The sequence below is a fragment of the Telmatherina bonti genome (genome assembly GCF_933228915.1).
Source record: "Telmatherina bonti genome assembly, chromosome: 6".
NCBI classification, from domain to species: Eukaryota; Metazoa; Chordata; class Actinopteri; order Atheriniformes; family Telmatherinidae; genus Telmatherina; species Telmatherina bonti.
Genome location: NC_136624.1, coordinates 9137788 through 9164944, shown reverse-complemented (window position 1 = coordinate 9164944; position 27157 = coordinate 9137788). Strand labels below are relative to the sequence as shown.

Here is a 27157-nt window from a genome sequence, read left to right as displayed (position 1 = left end):
CGTCCAGCAGGTACAGATACAGCGAGCTCACCAGCAGGGGGGGCCAACGGCAGCATCTGCTGTCTCTTAAGATGAAAAGTTTTTTGTCTTGCAAATAAAGCGAGCTCTCAGTGACAGGCCCATTGTTCCCGTCTTATCAGTGGGTGTAGTTTCAGCTGCAGACAGGTGGAGGTGCAGCGATGCAGCTGCAGGGAGATAAAGGAAAGGTGAGGCGGAAAGGAGAGGCGGCTCCTGTCCTGCCAGAGCTGCAATGCTGAGGCAGGTACCCCACCGCTACGCCTTCGTACGAGCAGCTCAGGAATGCAGAGGACGGATTTGTCACCGTGTATCGGCGTGTTAGCCGGCGTTGTGCAGGCGGATCGATGACACCTGGCTGCACCTGCTACCTGTCGCTTCACACCTGTTCACTCTCACATCTGCGCTTTAGAAGTTCTTCTTTCTTCTGTGTGCAGGTGAGGAGGCCGTTTTTTCTGCTACTGGAACTGGAGCTTCATGTGAGTCCTGGCATAAGGTAAACACACATACATTCACCAGGCTCTGTGTGTGTGTGTGTGTGTGTGTGTGTGTGTGTGTGTGTGTGTGTGTGTGTGTGTGTGTGTGTGTGTGCGCTCTATTGAATTGGATAATAATTAACTAGATGCAGTGTGGTTTTTCTTGTTTGTGTAGTGTATTTAGTGTGTATGCAGGACCATGGGGGGGGAATTAGACAGCCGTTGTAACACACTGATGTTCAGAGTCCAGCATGGAGGGGGGTGCAGGTCGGACTGGTAACTCGTCTCCTGGTTAGCTGGTTAATAAAAGCTTTAAGCTGCAGAAAACGAGGACATGTTGGATGAGTCGTCTGCTCAGATACGATAATACGGCGTTTACTAAACAAAAAGCGAGTGTTTGAGTACACACACGCGTGTTATGGTTGGCATCGCGCTCATGCGGCGTGATATCTGCAGCAGTTTCCTGTCATAGCGGGTTTGGGATGCGGACTCTCTCTGCAGGGGTTTAACTTGTTGTAACTCGTATCTCAGGTGGAACCGACCGGTTTCCAACGTTCTTTGTGTTTTTCTGACGTCAAAAAGGATCTGATTTGATTCACAAATATTTAGATGTTGATCTAAATCACATCTGCTCAGCATTACGGCTTCATTTAACCTCCATCGTTATCCATCGTGTTGAATCATCTCCGCTTCAGGATGAGATTTTTTCCTCACAAAGACTAAAAATCAACCAATCAAACTTTAGTTGTAGAGCACTTTCACATACCTCAAAGTAACCAAAGTACTGTACAGATCAAATCAAATAAATCAACATTATACTAAAATAAAGACAACATAATAGTTAAAAAGACGTTTAAAAAGTAAAGGCTCACAGTTTGATTAGTTTTTCTGTTTGTCTGAAATAAAGTTGAAAACAGGTCAATTTTGTTTTCATTTAACCGGAAAAAAACCTTTTTACAAGACAGATCTGGTTCCAGATCAAAAGCAGGAATACAAGTTTCCCAGTTAAAGGACACCAGAGACAAATAAAAGAGTAAAACCTTTTTTTTTTTGATGTAATGATGGAATTCTCTGTTGGGAAACTAAATCCCGTTAGTTTCCCGTATTTCTGCTTCCAAGCAGAAGCTGCAGAGGGAAGCAAAGCTTCTTACCCAGTTCAGACCGAGCGTATCGATCAGAAAGCAAAAGACGGTAAAAATCTCCACTTCACTGAGCAGCAAACTAAGCAGAACCTCACAGACTGATCCGACAGCTGTTTTCTTTATTGCGCCACCTTGTGGCAGAGCCATTGTTACGGTTGCAACCTGCCGACAGCAACATAACTACAACCCACAGTTCCCTGTGGACGGATCGCCCAGTCTGGGAGTTCATTTGGTTTTCCTGTTAGTGAAGCTCTCGCCTGATGGTTGCTGGGTGGAATCCATCTTCCCCGCCACCCTGAACTGGACGAAGCGGTGAATGAATGAATGCAAGTCAGGCGGTTTAGCTGCAGTCAGTCGCTGCTCATCAATGATCCTGATTTATGATAAACTTATCGTATTATATAGCTTGTGATGAGGAACAAAATGCAGACTACCGGTGTCCCAGAGGGACAAAATGACCTGAGCTCAGATATTCTTGTCAAACAGAAATATTTCAGCTCTGCGTTTTAGGGATTAATTGTTCTACTCTGATTTATAGTAATGTGGAGCAGTGTTAGCGACTGTACGTCACCTGCCTGCACAGTGAAACGGTGCGTTCGTGTTACTCTTCAGCATCTGCCACTCGTTACACCAATTTCACAGCCATCTTCTGAAAAATAGAATAAAATTATTTATATGAGCCGCAGGGATAATTAAGTTACAGACATGTCTGATTTAATGGTCCAGTGTCAACATTATCACGGCGCCATCCAAAGTGGAACAGCAGAACGTCTCCGTGTCTCAGGCCAGCAGTAGGTTCTGATGATAAAACACATCACTCAAATTTCACGCTTTTATAAAAATCTATGAGGTTAGAATGGAAGTCCACATGTTTTTTTTTTTTCCTTGCGCGGCAGCTCTACGCTTAGTCACATTTCCTAATATCTCCCACAAAGTCCTTTCCTCTCAGCAGCCCTTTTAGTCCTGGTTCTAAAGTACCTCTGGTCTGCATGTTCTAGAGCAGGGATCACCAGTCCTGGTCCTCGAGGGCCGGTGTCCTGCTGGTTTTCCAAAATGTCCCAGCCGCAACACGCCCGAGTCAAATCAATCGCTATGGTTACATGGTGTTTTTTAATTCTGAATTAATAATTCAGAATCCCAGTTACGTAGTTTGTTGAGGCGGCAATCAGCAGGTGTCCCCCCCCCCCGCGCCTCAGATTGGAGATGTTAATTGTCATTGGACATTGGTTACGTGGTGTTTTTAATTCGGAATTAAATAATTCAGAGTTGACGTATTCTCCTACGAGTTTACATGATAATAATAATTCCAAATGAATGTTTACATGAAACACGTCCATACCTAATTCCTCTTTAGAGGTCAGATATTGGGTTGGGAAGGGTTCTGATTGGACAGACGTGACGTATGACGTCTACTGGAAATAAACAAAGCTGGCTCCCTGCTTCTCGTCTTTTCAGTCGTAAATTGTAAAAACTACATAATAAGAACCAGTTTCACCGCTATTTTTATTAGCAACTGAGGAGGAGAAGAAAGATAGACCAGCGAACACGGGAGGCAAAACAAGGCGCGTCATCGGGACAGGACAAGGTAACGAGCATGCTCAGAACGACCGGAGTTAACTTAGAGCGGAATGAAGGTTTACATGACAGAGGAATTAAATAGATCGGAATTAAAATGCGAATAAACCAGACACTTACATCGGAATTAAGTTTAATTCTGAATAAGAATTAGCATTAGGAATTAAGAGTTTACATGGTCGTTTATAATCAGTTTAAAGCGGAATTAACTTTTATTCAGAATTAAAGAAGGATTAAATCTCCCATGTAAACGTTGCTAATGAGTATCTAGCAGACATGAGCAGAGCTTGTCTACGTCTGAGACGGGAGTTTTCCAGCAGGGTCACCTGGAAAACCAGCAGGACACCGGTCCTTCAGGAGCAGGATTGGTGATCCCTGTTCCAGAGGAAACCCTACTTTATCACACCTGAATGAAATGAGGAAGTTTGTTGCTTTAGGACCAGGTTTAGGAAACATCGGCTTAGTTAACCAGCACTGAAGGAGCTAAGTCTAAACAAAGCTACTGTGATATCTTGGCCTGAGAGTTGGTTTGACGCGCCGCTTCGCCGTGATTGACTTCCACTCAGATCACTTAATTTCATATCCATCCATCTTTATTCCTTTTGCAATAATCTTGTGGCATATACACGCCTACTCGCGCCCTGCGGTAAAAAACCTTCTGCCCTTCCGGGCCAAACATCTGCCCAACCAGTGACACGTCCCCCCTGTATTCCACCTGCCCAGGTAACAATACAGCACCCTCTAACAGCAACAGCAATGAGGAACACACTAAAACAAATTGGCTCCTATAAGCAGTAAAATGACTTGCTGGTCTACGTTAAGCTTCACAGCAACATGGAAACGCAGAATCCCTTCTGTTGACCCGCTTCTGTCCAACGTCCCTGTCTTCTGCTCGCCCAGGGAATCTGTGTGAACCTGGAGGTCTCAGGCAGAGACCATCTTCATGAATTAAAGGTTCAGCTTTAGAACAGCCGAGACCAGCGCATGTCCTCCCACATTTCCTCCACGTTGTTCAGCAAGAAGCAGCATCCAGCAACAAACAACCCGGTTTTCAGCACAATTACTTGTTGCAGACACACGTCCCTCCATGAAGATGGTGGAGGATCTAATTCCTGAACTCCTTGGAGGAGTCTATAGATAAAAACAGACCAGTGGCAGATCCTCCAGGTGGCCTGAGCAGGTCATCCAACCCCCCCAGTATGAATCCCAGTGATGTGTTGACCGTCATGAAGTGACGGGGATGCTGGTGGACAACCGTCTTCAGTTTCAGCTCTGGATGACCTGAAGGTTTGAGTCTTTACCAACCTGCTGGCTCTAAAACCTCTTCAGCTCTCTCTTCTGGTGGAGAAGCCATGTTCAGACCCCCCCCGCGGCCCCTCCAGCTGCAGAAAGCAGCCACAGATTAGTGCAGCGGTTTGTCTCCGCCTCCTCAGGTCGGCCTCCTGCTCCAGATGTAAGATCAGCCCTGAAACCCTCTAAATGGTTGTCTAATTAATGTTAATGTGGTGAAATCAGCTTAATTATTGACACAAGCCTCCGATGTGATTTGATTGCATCAGTAACGCTGAAATCCCTGCGGCAGCTTATGGGATTAATGCGTCTTGTTGTGTAAAGCTCTTTTAAAGAGTCAAACGGGGCGAGTGTGTGAAAAACATATGCTGCTCGCTCTCCAAACGCATCAATCATACCTTAGAAATTACAGCTCAGATCCAGGTTTCCATCCAGATATCTTTATCATCACAGAGAGGCATCGGCCCGATAAGACCGCCCGCTTTCTGGACACTTTATTCAGGCGTGATGGCGTCCAGATTCCCAGAAAAAAGGAGTCATTAGATGTCCAGAACATGTGGAGGCTTCATGCTGTCTGCGTGGATCCATGTACGAGCACGTTGGGCAAACACGAAGCTCCTTGTAATCCTGCCTCGCTGGAAATGCTTTTAGTTTCTTTCCAGCCCAACTTTCTTTGTTTAATCTACTTTGTATGGAAGTGTTGAGAATAAACAAGCAGCTTCATGATTTTGGAAAAAGGCCGGGATGGAAATGGGGCCTCTGTAATCGTTCCCTTGACTGCGTTTATTGCTTACTTTAAAAAAGTAATTTCTTTATATCAGCATCAAGCTGAAAATTGCCATGTATTAGTATTAGGCTTGGTAAGCTTCTAATTCTGTGGCATTTACAGCCGGCTGTGTTTCCATGCATTTATAACACTTTGATTCTTAAGAGCTCCTTTAATCGCTTATGCCTAGCTAGGAACATAATAAACAACTCGCTGCAGAGAAAGTGCCACATGGGGGAGATTTCCAGCCAGAAAGTTAAATGCTTATGTCACTGGCAGTTTAGCTGCTGTGTTTTTCATGCACTGTAAGTAGCGTAATCTACTCTCCGAGCTTATCTGCTGTAGTTACAAACAGCGACAGGCAGAATAGATGCAAGGCAGCATGAAAATGAAAAATTATCATCCCTCCAAAGACATCACAATAGAGGCAGAGGCATAAAGCCACGCTGTGTTTCTGCCTTGTTCCTGTTGATTGAGATCACAGGATGTGTCAGAGTATTCTAAACACCCTCACCTGGCCACCGTCTGCTCACCCTATCTGATGCTCCGCTCCCATGGCTGCATCAGCTGCTATCAGGACACCTTCTGGCAGATCGCCCGGCTCGTATTGTCTGACTAAACAGGTTGCACACTTACATGCACGCCTTCTGCTGAATACAGCAACATCCTTATATTGTGTTGCATCTCGTACAGCCGCCCCATGAATGATCTTCCACTGCGAGGTGGGTGGAATCGTGCAGATAATCTTATCGCCAGTGTGTGATCTCGAAACTACTTAAAATATCATTTTGGGCAAAAACACTTTTTGTTGAGTTTCAATCTATTTTTCTATCAGCTGCATCCAGCAGACAGGTCTGCTTTTGGCCTGAAACATATTGACTTGTGTGCAGAGCGGTGTGGCTGGGAGAGTGAGGAGCTTTGATAATGTCGGTCGGCTAACGTGAAACAGTCTTGATATGAGATTGACTGAGGCCACAGAAGTAAGCAAGCGCGATCTGCAGATGAGTCGTCTCTTCGTCGGATGAAAAGAAAATTACACAAGTGAAAGAAAAAGGTGACAAACTCTGTTTCTGCAGTGGTTTTGTGATTGATTTGTTGTCCTCTGAGCAAAATGAGTGTGTGCTCGCCTACAGCAGCATGTGTGTGACTGACACTTGTTTCCTGGAACTGATGGAATATCACTCATACGTGCATATTTACACTTTCACACCCATTCATGGCATTTTAACTGTGAATATGGAAGGAAAAAGTTCCCATTTGGATCCTTTTTACTTCATATCAGGGTAAATGGGAGTCTTGCTGGGGGTTTTTTTTTCCATGCTCTGTTTATTTTAGAAAACAAATCCCTTTTAGGGATAAAGCACCTGGAGGGGCTACTTAATGGAATGGCTTCAGCCCTATGCAAATAAACAGCTTGCATTTTTTGGAGTGAGATTAGGAATGAGCCTGAGCGAGAGCGCGAGAGCTGCAGAGAGGTGGCTCAAAAGCAAACAAATAAAGTCAACATGTGGAGGAGTTGCACGTTTGCTGCAGAGGTGCATGGGAACCTCGGTAAGACTTTCCTTTCTGACTTTCATGCTAATCGAAAGCCATTATTTCTTTTTTAATTTTATTTTTAAATATCGGACCTGTGAGTCAGCAGCAGTTATTCATAAGGGATGGAAAATATCCGAGTCTTTGTTTTTAATGCTTGCACATACACAAACATGCCTTTTTCTTAACCTGGGACAGAAGAGAACCAGAGCCAAAGAAAAGGGAGTATCCAGGGAGGAAACTCAAAGCTAATTCAGGGCTACGTTTGTTTTTAAATAAAACACTTTGAGTTCATTTTTTATTTCTGAATAAAGTTCTTTGTCATCAGCTTGTTGGACTATTTAATGTTTAAAGGCTTTATAACAATAGATATAAGTAAACTTTCTTCTGTTGTTAATAATGCATTCACATCTCTTTATCTTTGATTGATAAGATGGATTTTCATTGTTATTTATGCCTTTCTCAGCATTTCTATATGTGAATGTGAAGTGGATTTTTCCTGGTTTGAAAAAAAGTTCATGGATATTGGAAAAAAAAAAACTTATCTGGTGAAGATTAAACTAGCGTGACTCACCACGGTTTCAGTCCAAACAGTGAAATTATGACACTTGACATTCATCTTCCTAGATATGATGCAATATTCCAGATACTTCCAGAGAGAAAAGTTGTCCCCTATCCACTTTAAACCAAACCTGGTCCACTTTAAACCCACTCTGGTCCACTTTAAACCAATCCCGATCCACTTTAAACCAAACCTGGTCCACTTTAAACCAACCCTGGTCCACTTTAAACCAAACCTGGTCCACTTTAAACCAATCCCGATCCACTTTAAACCAATCCCGATCCACTTTAAACCAGACCTGGTCCACTTTAAACCAACCCTGATCCAATTTAAACCAACTCTGGTCCACTTTAAACCCACTCTTGTCCACTTTAAACCAATCCCGATCCACTTTAAACCAATCCCGATCCACTTTAAACCAAACCTGGTCCACTTTAAACCAACCCTGATCCAATTTAAACCAACTCTGGTCCACTTTAAACCCACTCTTGTCCACTTTAAACCAATCCCGATCCACTTTAAACCAATCCCGATCCACTTCAAACCAAACCTGGTCCACTTTAAACCAATCCTGATCCACTTTAAACTAACCCCAGTCAGGTTTCAGCCAACTCTGATATGCTTTAAACCAACTTTGATCCACTTTAAATCACATCTGGTCCACTTTAAAAAAAAAACCAAAAAAAAGAACAACAAACTCTGGTCCACTTTAAACGAACCTCAGTCTGGTTTCAACCAACTTTGGTCCACTTAAAACCACCTGAACCACCACTCAGTTAATTATATTAATGCATCAGACGTGTTTAACCGTGTTTCATGTCTTTGTTCAGATGTTTACATTGCGACGTACAGATGTGAGTTTCTGCTCCCGAACCCTGAAAGGTCAACGCTGATGACATGGTTCCTGTTTGCATATCAAATTAATCAAACTGAAACTTGAGAGGACAGATTTGGATGCAGTTTTACTTCCTGTTGTTGGACTCTTCAAGCGAATCCATTAATTCATCACAGCATGTGCCTTCCAGTGAATAAGATCGATTTCAGTAGAATTAAAGATTAAACACATATAGTTTATTTTCAGCAGAAAAATTCAGGATTTTCTCCTGAATTCTTTTTTTGGTTTTTCTTTTTAGATTTTTGTCTTTTCTTGCAGTCATTCGATAACAAATGATGCAAATTTATGTAGAAGTTATGACGTTTTGAATGGCTGAACTGATGGGGATGTTGGTGGAGGAAGATGTTTGCATTGTAGCTGGTGGGTTCTGGACAAGGCCTGAAATGAACAGAGACAGTAAAAAGCTTTTCCCAACCAAATTTGTGTAATCAAATGAAAGGAGAGGCTTTTCTTTCCTTTTTTTTTTTTTTTTTTTTTTTTTTTAAACTGATATTTATTTACGATTTCTCCCCCTTTTCCCCTCTGCTTTTAGCCTTGGCTTCTGCCTTGTTTTCATAAACAAAGTCTCTGCGGCCGGCTGGAAAAAACTCCGGGCTCGGTGCACTGAAAACAGGAATGACAAACACCATTAGCTGAAAAATTTCCATCTCATTGCAACTATGTTATTGTTTACTTTACCATACACGTCCTAATATGGTTACCTCCCTGTCAAAGCGGGCCGGAGCGAAGCCGAGGGGATGGAGCCAAGCCGAGGGGCCCTCGCAGGGGGACGCTTGCAGCTGCCACTTAGACAATAAGAAACAAATGTCACAGCTCGGCAATCCAGCCGCCTTTTCACAGCCGTACAGTACTTGGCTTCCATGCTGCTTGGCTCAGGCTCACATGTGATTTTTATCTCCTCTGCAGTGTTAGATGCCCTCGCAATATACACCCCCCCCTCCTCCCCCCCTTGTCTTTCTTTATTTGTGTGTATCTCCCCATCAATCTCTGTCCCTGTCCTGTTGTTAGCTATGTGCAGGCTGACTGATGGGCCTCTGTTTGCTGTGTGAAGTTATTTATCAGGGGGTGGGATGATGTGTTTGGAGCGGCCGAGCAGAGGTCGGTTCAGCTGCAGGTCACGCCTTGGCCTGAAGTCGACGCTGCCTTTCAACTGCAGACATCTTGGCAGTTCTCGCAGAGCCTTTATGGTAATGAAATGATGAACAATACTTGCCAAGTTCTGCATGGACTGTGTGCGTATCGGGGTTCAGGTAACCTCCCTACAGGTGGACCTGGCAGCTTTTCCAGATGCACGCACTTTCTTTTCCCCAGTTGGCAAAGGATGATGACAGCCTCACCTCAATCCTAAAATCCTCACGTTTATGATATTTGCCCAGTATTATCTGTGCCTGTGGATGAATGGGAGGATGGAGCATGAGGAATGTAGAAGGTCAGATTTACTCAGTACAGAGACAGAATCCTTGGGAAAATACTTGGTCTGGGATCAAACAGACACCATGTGATATGCTCTTAAGACTGACCTTTAAAGTCCCACATCTTATGGTTACTGATGCACGAAATCCAAAGCATCATTTTAAGAACAAAAGTTGAGTGAGACGATTGTAAATGTTCCAGCTTTTCAGCGTAGTTTTTATATCTGCTGCTAAAACCTGCAGGCTGAAACGCGAGTCTTTTTCTTGATTCTGATTCCCGCAGACTGAATACACCCAGGACAGGGAGTTATATTGACCTGGTGGGGGCGGTGGTGGTGGAAGAGGGGGGAGATAGTTAACAGAGATTAATGCATCCCTCTTTTTTTAACGCTCAGTTCATCATTTTATCAGACTTTGTTCACGTCTGACCATAATTTCCACCCCATTGCAGCTATATTTGGTTGATAAGCTAATGGCACTGACCTTTTGTTTTGCTTTATTTTCACAGTCCGGGGTGGGGGGGCATATACCCTCTTTGACGTTAATGAACTGTATGAAAGGTTGTTTACTGGCTTCAAGGTCAGTTTCTGAGAAAAGCGGCAGGTTTTCTTGTAAACATATTTACAGCCGGAGATGTGTAAACATTGTAAATGCATACAGGTGCAGCAGAGGCCATGCAGGCAGATTTTTTCTCTCTCACTCTCTCTCTCTCTCTCTCTGCTCTTTGTTTTTTTCTTGACCTTTCACCCATGACACATGCATAAAAGCTGTTGTGTGCATATGTGTTTATTTCTGGAGGCACTTTACAGAACTACACGGACAAACAGAAAGCATAAAAACAAAACGAAACAAAATTAAAAAAAGACACGTAAAGAGCACAGTGATTTGCTGGCTCAGTCCATCGTAGAGCTGCTCCAGCAGAGGCGGATAGCGAGGCAAACCTCCGGCTGGCGGGGGGTATTAAATATGAATTAATGGAATGATGCTCAGGCTCATCTCTGGGTGTAGTGTAGTGTTGAAAAATAAAAATTTATGTTGCCAGCCACTCTCCGTGAAGGTGCATTTGGACTTAGTATCCTTTAATTAGAAGTGAGATATTAGCATTTCATAGGGTGCTTTATGCTGGGTGAGGGGATCGGCCGACCACCGCGCCTTCATTAGCCGGCTTCTCGCCGTAATGAGTGCCGTCATTAGCTGATGGAGTGGATTTGCCCTAGCTCTACCTTGAAAGGCACATCTTTTCCATACTCGCAAGGAATAAGGCCTTTTAATGGATTTCTTAATGAATAAAATAAGATGCCACTTGTTAAACATTTGACAAGCACATTTCTGACAACGTGCAGCAGCAGATGGACGCGGTTTTTGAGCTGTTAGCTAAAAGAAAACAGCACTGAAGGTATGTTTAAGGCCTTTTCAGTGTTTTGTGGAGTTTTTGCACAAAGAAAATGAATTTTCCTGCCAGTTTGTGGTCAACAGTCCCGATCATTAACCTGCATGTTGTTTCCGTGTCCGAGCTGCGACGCTAGCTGCTAGCGCTGCTAGGAAGTAAAAAGCAGGACACCTATTGGATGATGTATGTGATTAGGTGTCTGAAGTGTGTGCACATTAAACAACAGTCAGACTGGAGGTGTTTTTTAGTGATATGGAAGCTTCTCTAAGCCTTCGGCTGAGGCTTCAGTCTCAGAATCAGCCGTGAAGTGATTAGTATTTTATTGATGAGCTCCTGAAGTGGCAAGTGTGGGAAATTGGATGTTTGATCTCCTGGCGTTTGGGAAATATATCCTGAGTGTGTGGAGCTCTGCAGGTAAACCCACACACACGCAGACAGACTGATGTGTGGTTCGCGAAGGATATTCCGCCCCTTCTCCAAAACACATATTTGTTTTGGATGTTTTCACTCAGTTGCCACGGTGATTACAGATGTTCATTAACAAAATTGGGTATTTGTTTTCAACTTTAACCAATCACTTTGATATGCTAATTATGGTGTAATTTAATTTGAGCCCTGTAATGACGATGCTGTTATTACGGACATAAATGATGCAGTTAAGCTGAGAGTAATCTCATTTGCATACTGTACATGCCAGTAAATTAAGCCCTTTCCTGCGTTGCTTCAGCTTTAATTTTCCACTCCTTTTCACACAGCATCCCTCAGCCCCGCTGCCTAATAGCAAGCCAGCTTGTTTGATGTGGAGAGCTGCTTCCTCACACTAAATCTAGTCACAATATGTAATGCATGAAGCCTCTCATTATAACTTTAAGTGCCCTTTTAAGAAGTTAGTATTAATAAGCAGGCAAGCTTTTTGTGCTTTGTAGTGATACACAAAAACACCGTCATCATCCTCAGTTCTCCTTAATGTTCCAGCAAGAATAAAAAACCATCATGGCCGCAATAATGATGTCGCCTGGATTTCTAACGAGAAAAAAAGCCTCCTAATCAGATTGTATATGTCTTTCTTCATGTGTTGATCAGATGCGTCTCAAAGAGGCCATTGTGTTGTGATTTCCCCACTTTGAAAAAAAGATGAAGGGCTTTTGGCTTCTGTAAAAGGTTTTTTTCTCCATTAAAAAACAGGAACTAATTGAAAAATATTGCCTTGCTGTATGTTTAGCACCAATAAATTGGCTTCTTTGTACACATATTTTTATTTGATGTGCATATAAAAGAATGATATTTCTGACACGCTGGCCTTGATAAAAAGCTCCTGTGTCTTCATTAGAGAAGCAGCTCCTGGTGGTGTCTGATTGTCTGATGTTTGCTGTGAGAAGGTAAACATGTTGCTCATACTGGGATGTTTATGCTGATCAAACATGAGCCATGCTGAATGTTAAAGAGCTCCACGGCCAGGCTGGACACCACCACGCTTCTCCTGCATTTCCAAGGTGGCTTAGGAGGATGCTTTATGGACTTTTACTCTGACAATACAATTGCCCTTCACTGAGAAAGCTCCTCCATTTTGCCCCATAAAGAATATTTTGCTGCCAGCCAATTTTCTCTGTTAGTCTCTAATTGGCTACATAAATCTCGGCCGTTGAGGGTGAGAAATGTTGCGGTGTCACACAGTGTAATCTTCACCCTTATTTACCAATTCATTAAGATTCATTGATGCAGGATTGGTGAGAGGAAATGACAACATAAATCAGGCCTCCAACATAATGACCCTAATCAGTTGGGAATTGCAGAAAATGTCATGATGAACTATGTCCTTGTATTAGTGGCACTGTACATCGTCATTGTGCTGCTTTATGAGTGGGACGCATCATCCTGACACGGCTGTATTTAACAGAAAAAGACTTGTTAAAACCTGATTCCATTAAATAGCAGAAATTCATGGGAGGTCTTTTGGTATTTGGCCCCATGCCCTTTATCTTCAGCTTAAACCGCGTAATGGAAGTCACCAACTCCCTTCCTTTTTAACCCTCGCTGTCCTCTCTCCGAGGGGGCTTTAGAAATTATAACACGCTTTTTAGGCTTAAATGACCCTGGTACCACGTCGAAGAAGAACAGCTCTTCCAGCGCTGTGGAGAGGGGGGGGGGGCGAGCGGACTGATGACAGTCTTAGTTGGGTTACAGTGAAGGCAGCTGATGAGATGTGACAGGTGAACAAGCCTCCGAACACCTGTTTGTTTCCTTCCAAGCGCAGCTCAAGCAGACGCTCTTCAGGCTCGCTGACGGTCTTTCAAGTCCAAAATTTAGGTTTTTAAACGTAAAAAAATAACATTTCTGAGAGACATAAAACACCAACAAGGTGATTCCCAAAGAGTTTTTACCTCCTCATGTCAGCATGATGAGCAGAAAGTGGACAAAAGAAGAGTCAGGACTAAAAAAAACAGACTCTGGAACCCAGCAAGACCTGGACCAGGACCTGAGAGATGCATCTGGACCTTCTACTGATCCATCCGCTGTTGGCTGAAGCCTCATCAGGAATGGTCACCATGGAAACGTGGCTGTCAAGAAGCCAGAAAAGGCTGATGTCACATGACCCGAAGGTCACAGGAAACCGGCCTGATGGAGGGACGGATCCTCCTCAGAACCTGGACCTCGATAGAGAACAACACAAAAGACAGAAACATCCAGGGAAGAGTTTTAAAAAGACCCTAAAGCCCAGTGTGTGAGAATTACTCCCATCTAGCTGTATGCTAGCTGTATGCTAACTGAATGCAAACGACCGCGAGTATTACTCTCTGGCTCTTCGCAGTTTAAACACGTTACTGTCCTTACCGAAGCCACAGAGAGTCACAAATGTGAAAATGTCAACATCGTGTACAAGTTGGAGTGTTATGAGGCACAGAATGACACATACCTCTGCTTTGTTATTGATACCAATAAGCTACTGCTAACGGCTAATGTCATGGTGTGACATCGTGTGGCTCGAGGGAATACGCGGGGAGACTACGGCTGACGGAAGCACGACTGCAGTTGTGATTAGAATTCTTTAAAATACGTATTTATGAAAACAGTAATTGATTTTTTTTCTAATAAAAACCCAAATTAGTTACACACTGTAACTTTGATGATCCAGGAGAACTGTTCCTGGAAAGTCCTTTAACCTTCAACACACTGCCGGCGCGTTCATGCGCCCGCTTGTTGCAAGCGCTCGACAGCTGACGGCGCATAAATGCACCAAAATGCAGCAACGCAGTTCACTGTTGGTGAACTTGCAGAGCCACATTAAGAAGACAATGATGTATGCGAAGGCGAACTGTTTGAGCGATTCTTCAGCGAAGAGATCATCGCTCTGTTCGGCCGCAAGACTAATTGGTATGCGGACAAAGTAAAAGATGCAAACATGGACGGAGCAGGACCATCGAGTCGTGTTGCTCACTGTGGTAGAATATACCCCTGATCTGCACCAGTAAAAAGTGCCAAAGAAAAACTGTAAATGAATTTTTGTTTTTACATGTTTTTTTTTTTCAAAGAAATATATGCAAAAGACAATGAAGAAGACACGATGAACATATTTTTTATTCTTCATTATTCATGTACAAAATACCAGGCTGTTGCAACTAAAACAAGAAAGATATGAGCTTTTGAAACAAATAGGCGTGAATTTTTTTTTTTTTCTGTTTGTGAAAAATGCAGTTTTATCAGGAAAAAACATCATTTTTTATGCAGTGTGATGAAGGTAAAGGATCCTTGAAAACTGCTCCTGTAGTCGACTGGAATAAATAATAAGAAAGTTTGTGTCACTGTGGAAAAGAAGAATCCTTAAACACTGATTTTATGGGGCATTCACATCAGGATAGCCCGTTAGACTCGGCCCGTTTGGGGTCTCGGCTCATTTGTGGGGGGTGTCTCCATGCAGACCGAGATCTCGTTCACGCTGCGCTTTGGTCAAACGAGCCATTAGAATAAAATGTCCCCATTCCCACCTCAAGGTGGCGCTGCACTGGTATTTAGTATTTAGTAAAAGAGAAGACAAGAAAACTGTTTCCTTCCCTTGTTAGCTAAATATGGAGACAAAACTATCGATATTTGGGTTTTTTTTTATGATGAGGCAGAAGATGATCGCTATGTATTTACCCACAATGCAAAGCGGCATAAAATGCAGGAAGTGACTTTATTTTTGTAGTCCGCTTGCTGTATTTGGTCCGCTTGAAGCGGGCCGAGTCGGCTTCTTTGGTCTGAATCAGAATTTATTTGGCACGTTCACATTTTTAACCAAACTAAGCGGATTTGGACTCGGATTGGAATCAGAAAGGCTGATGTGAACGTTCCCTTAATGTTGTCAGGTTTTTATCCGATTAACTGATCTTTTTTTTTTTTTTTTAATCTTGACGAAGTTTTCCAACATCTGGCGCACGATTCCCACTGATGACGGGCCGCTCAGTGTTCGTTCTCAGCACTCAGGAATCAAAAAGTGACTCCATGTTATCACTGAAGAGCTCAGCTTCATGTCTCTGAGGTGGAGGCCACAAATCTGATGATTTTTGGAATATTCCCATATTATCATGCATGGCACTGAATGAGGAAACGTAATAAACGGATCTTCCAGAGCTGATGACTTGCTCCGCGGTAATTAGCCGTAGTTTACCGCAGGTCTGTGATTTAACGGAGCTTTGATCAGGCTTCGCGTGGTCGTCCCGCCTGAACGGACTCTCCTCTCCAACGCCACCACTTCTAATAATATTGTCCTCTCTTTGCAAAGGCACGCCGTGTTAATTAGACTAGTTGGTCGAGGCTAGGCGTGCTTTTCCCAGGAAGATGCATCTGACACATTTCTTCTACACAAGTTCGCGTGAGAGCAGCCCCTTACTGGGATCAGAGAGAAATCCCATTAAAAGTACTTGACATGCTTCCAGCAGTGTAAGAACGATAGGCGCTCCTGCAGCTCAGGATGGATGGATTGGATCTGTGTATGGATGTATGACAGGTGTAGCCGGTGAGATGGAAGCAAAGCGAGCGTCGAGGCGGCGGTCAGGAAACGGCCTCCTGGTATCTGTCCTCTCGCCGTCGTGTTAATGGGCATGAGCCGCATGTGAGCCAGACTATCAAAGTCAGATGAAGGAGAGTCGCTGAGAAAATGTGTGGCAAACTCCTAAAACAGGCTCCACATCCCAGAATTACTATTCCATTCATGCACAACCAGATTTAAACTCATTAGACTTTTCTATTTACTTAGTCTCCATCGGGCCTCGTTGGACTAAAAATACCGTGGCCTGCCTTACTTTGGCTCCTTCTGTCATTGTCTGCACAGCAGGCCGAGGTGTTGCTCACATTTCTCTCACACCAACCGGCTGATTTCTGAAATTATGGATCTACTCAGACTCTCTCCTGGAGTCCGTCTTCGTCTTACTGATAATTTATCAGAGCTTGCAGCGTGGTAACATGTTGGCGTCCGTATGAGGCGGCGGCGCGTTGCTCAGGTCGTTCAGCCCCTCTCCTCCGCTCCTGGTGGAGTAATAACTTTGAATGTAGATTTCATGCTGCACGCTCCTACGAAGTGGCACAAATATGTGTTTTCTCATCCTGTCTGCTTTCTTCTCGTGGGGTAGCAGTGTTGTGATCAGTGGGGGATGCGAGGAGGGAGGTCGGGGGGGTTGGATGGCTTCACTTCAGCAGATGGCATTTGGTGTGTGCATGAAAAATTCACAGTCAAGGTGACGCGCAACCTAAAGGTCTCCAGCGCTACATTTTCTAGCAGATCATCAACATTTACTGGTTGAGTTGCGCGTCGTTGTTTTTGTTGTTTTTGTTGTTTTGTTCCGTCTCCCTGCCAGGATGTTGTTCCGTCTCTCAGCCTGCAGAAATCCTCCGCTCCCTCCACAGTTACTGAATAATTAAGTGAAGTAAATGTTTAACATGTTTTTACAAGTTCCTCGCTGTGCTGTTTGTTGGCTCTGAAAGAAATGCTCGGCAGCGATGTGTTTCCATAGGAGACCACCTTACTACACCCCCTCTCCTCCTCCTCCTCACCCCCCCCCCCCCCCCCCCCCCCCCCCCCCCCCATCATTCCAGGTCACGGTGGCTTGCTAGCAGCTGCAGCACACCAGCTTAATGTGTCTTCCACTGACAGAAGAATGGCTTTTTGTTTATCTTGACATTTGCCTCGCTGTTTATTCTAGTCAAAGCTGTATTTGCATCAACCTTGATTCCCTAAATCCCCCCCCCCACCTTTCCTAGAACCTGTTTACACGGTGCTTACCCCGAGTGTCACCAGGGAAATGTGCTGATCATTCCACCTGGTTAATATTAAATGGCTCCTGCAAGGAGGTGTGTTTGTTCATAAACACAAGCCCTGCTCGTCCTGTTTACTGTAGCCATGGAAGCAAGCGCTTATTAAACAAACAGCTGCTTTGTTTGCCAGTGTGAGTGGTCTGCGTGCACCCTGCACAGGGTCTGGGAAGGACTTGTTGAGTGTTTCATGTGGTGCAGTAATGTGGGATTTGTGATCTCATGAGCGGAGGCTGCGCTGGTCCCGGTCGTTTGCAGACATGCTTTGGTATCTAGGAGCTGTTTGAAGAGGCTGAAAGGCTGCGTGCTTTCGCCTTCGCTTGTGTGTTTTCTCAGACTGACATGGTAGCAGTTTGCAGAAAGCCCCTTTGTGGAGACGTTACACGAGTTCGACCCATTTTTCTGCCTCTGTTTCCCGCTGGAATATTTCCACGCGGCAGTGATGAGGGCTGCGATAGCGGACGTTTCAACGTGCAGCTTGTGTTTGTCTTTTGACTTCTCCTCAGAATCAGAAGCCAAAACACGCCAGAAGATAAGCCTCTTTTTAAAAAAGGGAAAACCTTGAGCAGCGTTGTGTTGATGCACGCCGATGTGTTGTCTCTGAACCGCTTCGCAGTCAACCTCCAGCCATTGTTTCCTCCTTTGTGCCTTTATCTCCCACCCAAGAAATGTTGTGCTTTTGTGTTCCTGTGTAAACAAGGTCTGTGTGAGAACTGGGCGAATCCAAGCAGGTGGCCGCCGAGGCTTTACTGTCATGAGCATTAAAGGAAAACAGAAGACGGAGAAGGGTCAGAGCACAGCTGCGCGGGCCGACCCTACCTTGAAACGAGCTGCTGGATTCCAGGCGAGCATGACGGAGGCCCGGCATTAGATTTCCAACCCGGGCCGGACTGATGAGCTGAGGCCGCCGGCTGTTCTTAACCTTCAACCTGCCTGGTCAGGTGGGAGACATGTGACTCCTGTTTGTACTGTACTCCTCCTGTTTGAAGCAGAAAAACAAAACAAGCTGCAAACAAACAGAAACTCTGACCTTTTTTTTTTTTAATTTCATTTTATTTTTTATCCAGTTTGTTCCAAACACTTGTTTTGTTCCCCCCTGAAGAGCCGAGAAGCAGCCACTTGTTTTCATCTTCAGGAGTTTCATTCTTTTTTAGACCAAATATTTCCTATTTTCCAGCACAGAAAACAAACCATTTGACTGCTGCAGGAATATTAATGTTTAAAGTACTTTTTCTGTATGTTTAAGTTTGTTGGGTAGTATTTTAGACGTATGTTCGTCCCCCCCCCCCCCCCCCGAAGAAACAGTCGGCCAGTAAGTACGACTAAATCTGTGCATGATGCTAAAACAGAATCGGATGGAAAAACTTTGAGCTTTTTGAGCTATCCCTTGCCCCCCCCAGAGCGAATAAATAGCCAGATAAACAGACGGGGTCACACGGCTGATGATGGTCTGCCTGCCTCGCTGCTCTGCAGATTAACGCCGTTATCAGCACAACTCTCTAATAAGGCTCTCTTCCTATCTGCTTGATATTTATGATGGATAATGGCCGTTTTCCTTTTTCCTCCCACTTTTTCAGTCGCGATATTGCAGCTTTGAATTATTCTGTGGTGAAATTAATGAGAAAGTAGATTTATGGGTTTCATTTGTTTGTCAATTGGAAAATTAATTGGGTGTTAATTTTAGCCATCCCCTCATCAGTGCCGGTTCCAAGCCGGCGTGCATCACTTTGCATTCATTGGAGGCTTTCTCTCTTTCATTGTGGGTCACTAGTTCTGCATACATTAAAATAGCCCCGCGGCTCATTCTCTTGATTACTTTTAGAGATGCCATGCGTTTGGAAATTTACGCCTTTCCGTTACAATTATGAAAATTTTGCATTGAATGACAGCGCATGTGGAATGGCCATTACTTGCTCCCTTTTTATGAAGCTGTAGGAAGGAAAGAAGGCCAGGAAGACTTTCCTCCCCCTCTGCATGCGAAGAAAATCATTTTTTAAGTTGGCGGTTAAATGGTTTATTTGGGCGTGCGTTTCTAATTGGCTGCCGGTGCGAGCACGCGGCTGTGGGTGGGGCTGCGTCCCATCCCACACCACTCCTATTGCTCCTTGTTTAGAAAATCCCATTATGGAGAGAGGCTGTGCCAGACTGGAGGGGTGAGCCGGGTCAACATCTGTCTGGAGGAAAAGGGAAGGAGGGGCGGCTGCCTGAGCCGGGACCAGGGACCAGGGCCCGGACCCGGGACGCTCAGACCGTGTGGGGGCCGAACCGGCACAGACCAGAGTGTCAGACGACTCATTCGGGGGGGGGGGCTTCTGCAGGAAAGATGGAAACCTGTGTGCGCTTCAGACTGTTGTTGGGGTTGTGATAATGATTCAGCTGCCCCCGAGATGCCCGCTTGAAAAAGAGCACGGCCACTTTTTCTGCTTCTAATCCAGAGTCCAGATTGTTATCTCAGCTCTGCTGCGTGAATATTCTCATGTGACGAGTTGTCAACCTCAATTTCCCGTCTGTCAGCCTGAGTGTGCGTCCCCACGGCGACGGCGAGTGTGCCTGCATCTTGTTTGGATCTGATGTCTGAAGACCCCCCGAGCCCACGTACCTGAGCTCAGGCTGCCCGTCTTTTAAAAACCTGTATCCTTTCACGACGAAGCGCAGCCGTTTATTCTGCATCGGATTCATACTGAATCTGCTTCCAGCTGACTCGGCCAGCTGCCCTGTGATTGGCCGGCTAAACGCGTCGCACCGAAGGCCTGTGACCAGCACACAGTAGCTGTAAGTCATCCCTCTGATCTGAGGGCCAATATCACTGGCATGAGGTCCAGCACGGCCACATCAGGACTGATGATGATTAAAAAATAATAATAATAAAAATAATCAGATTATCAAGAGCAGCCGTATACATGAGATGACTCCCTTCACAGAGCTAATCTGTCTGATTGCTGTTCTGTATGCTGAGATGCTGGACAGGACAGGTTGAAAAAATCACTGGCACGTCTCCCCAGAGACACCGAGGAGGTGGGGAGTGGGGGGGGGTGGCTCGACTGCCTGCCTCTTCCACCCAAAACACACAAAAAAATCACTTTATTTCCAGCTAACGTCGGTATTTTTCATATAATTCATGCGTTTCTTCCTGCTATTATTTGTGTTTGTTGTTTTTAGTTGTGGAAAACAAGATTTTTTCCAGGTCAGAGGGGTTTGTTTCTACTCCGAGCTGTACTTCGGTGTTAATTGAGCAGCCTGCAGGACGTGAGTATTTCCGCGCGGACTCAGATTGGATGTTTCTCATGGAGATCCTTTGGCAGGCCTCACACAGTGGCCCTGGTTCCCATTAAAAAGCCATTCTGCTGTGGTTCTTCTGGGAGCCTTGCGAGTAAATATATCCATTTCCATAGAAAGTGTTTTGTTTCGGAGGTCCAGTGTTTTCTTGGGCTCCTCTGCTCTTGCTCAGCTCAGGTTGGGTTCCTCTGAAATGCGCCCCGGACCTCTCCTCGTACCCTGGAATAGAGAAGACAAACAAAACCTGAGTCCCACTCACTTTTCTCCCTCCCAGTTTGGACTTGTCATCTGCAGCAGAAGAGACCAAACAAAGGAGCAGCTCATTACTCTGTTTAGATGCAGCCAGTGTGTGAGAGTGTGTGTGGGTTTTTTTTTTGCCTCATTTCATGTGCTGCAAGCAAACAAACAAGCCGGGGAGAGCAGCATGAAGAAGCGGGGAAGTTGTGTGGGAAGGGTTGGACAGATGTTTACAGCTGGGCCCTGGGTTGAAATGCGACCTCATGGCTGCGTGTTTTAACAGCTGCTTCTCTCCATTTTCTCCATCTCTGCGTCTTCGCAGCTCTTTAAGTCATGATGCAAGAATCTGGGACGGAGGTGACGAGCAACGGGCCGGCCAATCAGAATGGAGGAGCGAGCGTGGAGGGCGTACCCAGGGAGGGGCGGCCCAGAAGCGCCACGCCGTCAGTGGATGTGACGGCTGCGGACCTTCTGCACCTCCAGCAGCACCAGGTAGACCAGTCACACCTGTCTTCATGTTATTAAGCCATGTCAACAGCAGGCCCTGTCCGCTTAATATTTAATCCCACCTCACAGCACAAACACATTATTATTATTATTTATGTATATTGGGGCCCGTTTTGAATATTTCAGCAGGAGGAAGTGCTCTTCCTGCGGGATTGTTTGGTTGGGACGGTGTTTATTGTCCCATGCGGCATCGCTAAAATATTCATCGTTGGAGTTCGGGCACATTTTAAAAACGTAGGTGCTGCAGGATTTTGTTGACAGTGGAGAAAAGATGACATCCAATAGGACGTCTGTGTTTCCCCGTGGCTGGTTGTGAACACGCCTCGCACTCAGAGCTAATGCCGCCACGGCGCCGCCGATGCGGGAGCCGCGATACTTTGACGGCGGCGGACTTGAGGCAAACAGACAAGCTCTTTCTGTTGGTGTCAGCGTTATGTGCGGCGCGTTTAAGGAAACGGCTCTGAAAAGATCAGTGTGTCTGCTGCTATCTCGCTCTATCCGACAGCACAACTAGGCTTGTTGTCAGGAGCTGTTTGGTGATGATGCACAGGCTCCGTGCTGTTGTCTGTTGTCGCTGCACATCCATCACTTTGTGTACAAGGAGAGAAACAGTCCTGGAGCACTGAACACGGACGGGGGGGGGGGGGATGCAAGGCGACTGTTGACATACAGAGCTGAGCAATAAGTCCCAGCTATCATTTATCATCTTTCAGCAGAATCATTGTGGTATTATGATGATATATAAGCAGCTGCAGATTTCTACAGTCCTGCTGAGGAGCAGGAAATTCTCTGCAGTCACTTTGTGCTGTAATGCTAACTAGCTTAGCATTTCCTGGAAGAGCTGCACCCTGCTTTCATGCTTGGAGCATCGTCATAACATTGCTGGACCTGAAATGTGTGTGAAACACACACATTTCAGGTCCAGCAATGTGTGTGTTTCACACACACACACATTGGAGGACCTGAAATGTGTGTGTTTCACACACAGGTTTGTTTATTGTCAACAGCAGTAAACAAACCTGCATAGTAAACACAATTTATGTTTGCATATTAGGGAAGGAAAGATGTTCTCATAATCTGGCACAATGAAAGGAAGCGACACACACACACACACACACACACACACACACACAGAACCGTGCTGGTAATGTTCACATCAAGAGGTCAGGTCAGCGCAGCTTCACGGTCGACAAGATGGCTGCTTAACCTGCCTTTCAACACAACTTCCGGTATTTTCTCATTAGAAAAACGTCTGTCAGTTTTTCCCAGTATGGTGCCGCTGTGTTTCTGGTTTGCTTACTGGGACCAGTGCAGGACTCCTTCCTGGGAAAAGTAACTCCATGATGGACGTGTCTGGATGCTGGACTTCTGCCTTTGGTTTTACGTGTGTGTGGCTTTACTCGGTCATGTAACTTTGTGTGTTTTTGATTAGTTTGTGTTGCAGTTCGACTTCCTGTTGCTGTTTTTTTGTTTTATTTACTTCCCGTTCAGCTGGTTTTGTTTTAGCAGAAAACTTTTCCCTTCCAGTCTGTCATCCTGCGTGCTCGCTGACCGTACGTTCACCATTTCACACTGCAAATAATCATTAATTTTATTCATCCAATCCTCGTTAATTCTGCACATCCCTGAGCGTGTTTTTGGTTCTGAAACGTGAAGCGTGTTCTGTCTGGAACCAAGCGTAGCGCGCAGTGGGGAGAGCGTGTTGCATGTCATCTGCGGCGTTGCGCTGAAGAAACAACAGAAATGTGTGAGAGGCGAGTCAGGTCACCATGATGGCGTCCGTAAAATCAGTAAAATATATCCAGAAAGAAAAAATGATGAAAAATCTGAATCTTTAGTTAAAAACTCCCAATTTTATCATTATTTTAACAAAGAAAGTTGGAATATATGAATTTTAGTGAATTAATGTGGATATAAATGATGAATATAAATGATGAATATTTTAAATAAATCTCAGTTGCTAAAAGTAAAGCTGCCACAACAGCGGCTTCACAAAGCAGCTGAAATCTTTCAGGACGTGAGTTGTGGTGTAAGAAAACGTGCAGGTGGGATGACGAGAAGCTCTGCAGAGCCTGGCGGATGTCTGGGGAGGGCGTAAAGGTCTCGGTAAAATCTCACAATTCCGACTTCTGGGAAAGATTTTCTCTTTAGTTTCTAGAAGGTTTTGCATCAGAAAGGTGTTTTCTGCACCAGGTTCTCCTCCGGCTTGACGACGGACCTTGGCGTCATCGACGCAGAACTCTTGGCTCGACTCAGTCGTCCTGTTTTTGCAGAAGCCGTCAGCGTCGATAACTGATCGAACTTTTCGTCTTAAAGGCTCGTCACAAACAAACGCAGGAACTTAAAGCCTCTGATAAAGTTTTAATTATTGTCTACCCGCCCCTCCCAACCCCACCACTAAACCACTCGGCTCCTCGAGTAAAACAACTCCATTTATCCAGTTACGTAGTTTATTTAGGTGGTAATCAGCAGGTGTTCCCCCCCCTCAGATTAGAGATGTAAATTGTCATTGGACACAGTTACATGTTGTTTTTAATTCGGAATTAAATCATTTGGAATTGATGTATTCTCCTACGAGTTTACATGAAGATAATAATTCTGAATGAACGTTTACATGAAACACGTCCTCACTTAATTCCTCTTTAGAGCGGCGGGTTGGGAAGGGTTCTGATTGGACAGAGGGTGCACATGACGTATGACGTGTACCGGAAATAAACAAAGTTAACTCCCTGCTTTTCGTCCTTTCAGTCGTAACTTGTGAAAACTACATAATAAGAACCAGTTTGGCTGCTATTTTTATTATAAATGTGAAGTAGCAGCTCAACACCAGCATACTACTTCACTTTCTGCAGCAGCTGAGAAGGAGAAGAAAGATAGACCAGCGAACACGGGAGGCAAAACAACGCATCGGGACAGGACAAGGTAACGAGCATGCTCAGAATGACCGGCATTAACTGAGAGCGGAATGAAGGTTTACATGACAGAGGAATTAAATTGTTTGGAATTAAAATGCGAATAAACCAGACACTTACATCAGAGTTAGGTTTAATTCCGAATAAAAATTAGCATTAGGAATAAAGTGTTTATATGGTCGTTTTTCATCAGTTTAAAGCAGAATTAACTTTTATTCAGAATTAAGCAGGAATTAAAACTCCCATGTAAACGTACGGATTGTTATGCAAACAATGGACATCATTCAACAGAACATTTAAAGTTCACACAGATGACGAACTATAAACCAGATTCTGGACTTGTGAAAACGTGAATAACATGCAAACGAAGAGCTGAGTATGAGTGTGTGAGAAAATAATGAAATGACTGTTTTCTTCCCTTGTGAAACTGTTCCAGACGTCGGTGGAGCAGCAGGTTGTTCAGTAGCAACCTGAAACGCACGTCATTATGTTGATTATAAAGCAGCCGATGCGTCATGCTGTAGAAGCCAAACATACAACATACATGATGCCGTACGACACGCCTCTGCCCTGCATGTCACATCTGATGCTGTTAGCTGGCGGGGCTCAGGCCTGTTCACCGGTCAGAGGCTGTTAAAACCTTCAGGCTTCTCCAGATACACTGTCCTCCCAGTCCCTCGCTTCTGTCCCCCTCATCCCCAACCCCGCCTCCCAGTTCTCCCAGCTCAGAACCAGCATGTCCTCGGTGAGAAAACCCCAGCCACACTGGAGTGATTACTGCCGGAGACAGAAAACCATGGATAAGATTTCAATAACTGCAGGCCACAGTTGAGTAAACAGTTGCACTGAAACCTAATTCCTGTTGACTTTTCCTTCGTTCTCCGCCAGCGGCACATTCTGATTCGCTCTGCGGAGACAACGGCGCTGCAACTTTGATAAATGTAAGGCAGGAGAGGTGGGGGGGGGGGGGGGGGGGGGTTGGAAAGTTTCATGGATGTGCACTTGACACGGAGAAGGGGTGGAAAATAAAAGCCCACTCGGTCTGAGATCAGGAAGAGCGGCGAGCCTCCGGCGCTTAAAGAAAACAAGCAGCTTCCTCGTCTCTCCGTCCGTCTGCTTTGTACTTGTGAAGAAATGCAGCTGGAGTTTGAGCAGAAACACGTTTGTTAATTGTTGCGTGTGATAAATGACACGTGGATGAAGACAGAGGGGGAGATGTCTCGCTCTCAGCTCCTGACGTGGGACTTTGATAAGCCTGCTTACCGCGCTGGTGTTACTGGCAGTAATGGCCTCCTCCCATCAGACCAAGCTGGGATTTTCACTCATGCTCCATGAACCGTGCTAATTGTCCTCAAGGCTTTACCGTCTCCTCTCAATCACTTGGTAACTTTTAACTTTTGCAGCCTTTTTCTTTTAAGTCCTATTTGTGGCGAAATCGCCTCCACCTGACGCGCTGAGCGCTTTTCTTCTCTTTGTTCTCCTGCAAACATCCAAGACGCCGTTACCTTTCAGCTTGATGCAAAAATCAATCTGAAATCTTCTCAGGCTGAAAGTGAAAATGTCCCCTGAGTGAGCGGGAACAACAAACCTGGCTGTGGCATATCATTTATTCTTATTAGGGAACATAACTATGAAAGACAGTCCTCATTAATAAAGATGGGGGATGAAATAATTGTAATCTGTTTGATCATCTTGATGCTGACAGGGGAATTCATCTTGTGGACTAGTCAGATTTGGGGGAAGTGGACCATAAGCTTGATTTAAGCATCTTTATTAGTAAGTCAAACACTGTTTGTTAAGAATTGAGGGAGGGGAAAGAAAAGAGAGGAGAAAGGTTGAAATTAAGCAGAACTAAACCTGCTGTGACGGTTTGACCTTGTGGTTTGCGTAGAAATATGTTTAATAGAGCTGTTTTTCTACTTGTTTATTTACTTGTTTTTAATTATGTTCAGGAAGATTTGATTTATTTTTCATAACACAACTGTTGTTTATTTTATGTTTATGCTTGTGGTTTTCAACGTTTTCCACATGAGGAAGTGAGACAATAAAACGAAAGAAAAAAAAAAAAAAAAAAGCTGTATGAAGGGTTGGCGCTTCGGCTTCAGCGTGTTGTGTGATTGTAATGACTCTGTAAGAGGAAGCAGCGTTGTGCAGATAAACAGCGGCAGTAATGATGTGAGGGGACGTTGTATTAACTCTGGAGCCGCTCCATTCAGGATATTCAGCTCCCGACCAAAATTTCCTGTGATTTATGGTCATTTTCAGCAAAGCATCCCACCTGTTTAAACCATGCAACTTGTTCCATCAGTCAAACTCCTCTGCAGAGCGTCAAACATATTAATATCCTGCTTTTTTAATAAAACACAGCACATTCTGTCTTTCCTTCTCAACCATGCTGCAAGTAAAACACCAGAAAATAAAAGCAGAATAATTTTTCTTTGAAAGGGAAATATCAGGAAGACACTGTTTGAGTGATTTACAGCATGTTTGGAGGTGAGAGATGACTGACACTCTTGGCATCCCTTTGGGCTCCTCGTTGCTATAAAAATATCTGATTTCTGTAGAATCATTTCAGCCTCTGAGTTCAAATCAGGCTGCGTTTGCTTTTCCTGCCAACACTTTTATATTTCACTTGACATTAAAAAGGAATTAAATAATGTTTAGTACTTTAATGTTATATGTCTCGACCAGGAAAATCCAGTTTGTGATGCTGTTAAGTAATTTATTTTCCTATTTAACACTTTATGAGCCTGTTCTGCCGTTTGCTGTTACAGGTGACAGTAATGAATCTTATTAACGATTTATGGAAATAAACTCTTTTGTCTGGCATTTGTTTTATCTGCTTTTAGTTTTTTTTATTTGGTTAGACTTGTATAAAAGTCAA

At 44.5% G+C, this 27157-nt stretch overlaps 1 protein-coding gene across 1 annotated transcript in view; it reads left to right on the top strand.

The window, feature by feature from the left end:
* Positions 1-27157, top strand: part of foxp1b (forkhead box P1b) — a 169166-nt gene that overhangs the window by 79699 nt on the left and 62310 nt on the right. Inside the window, 2 exon segments of the mRNA XM_079241660.1 lie at positions 453-511; positions 21177-21346. Coding sequence (XP_079097786.1) covers positions 21188-21346 — 159 coding nt within the window. The 5' untranslated portion in view covers positions 453-511; positions 21177-21187.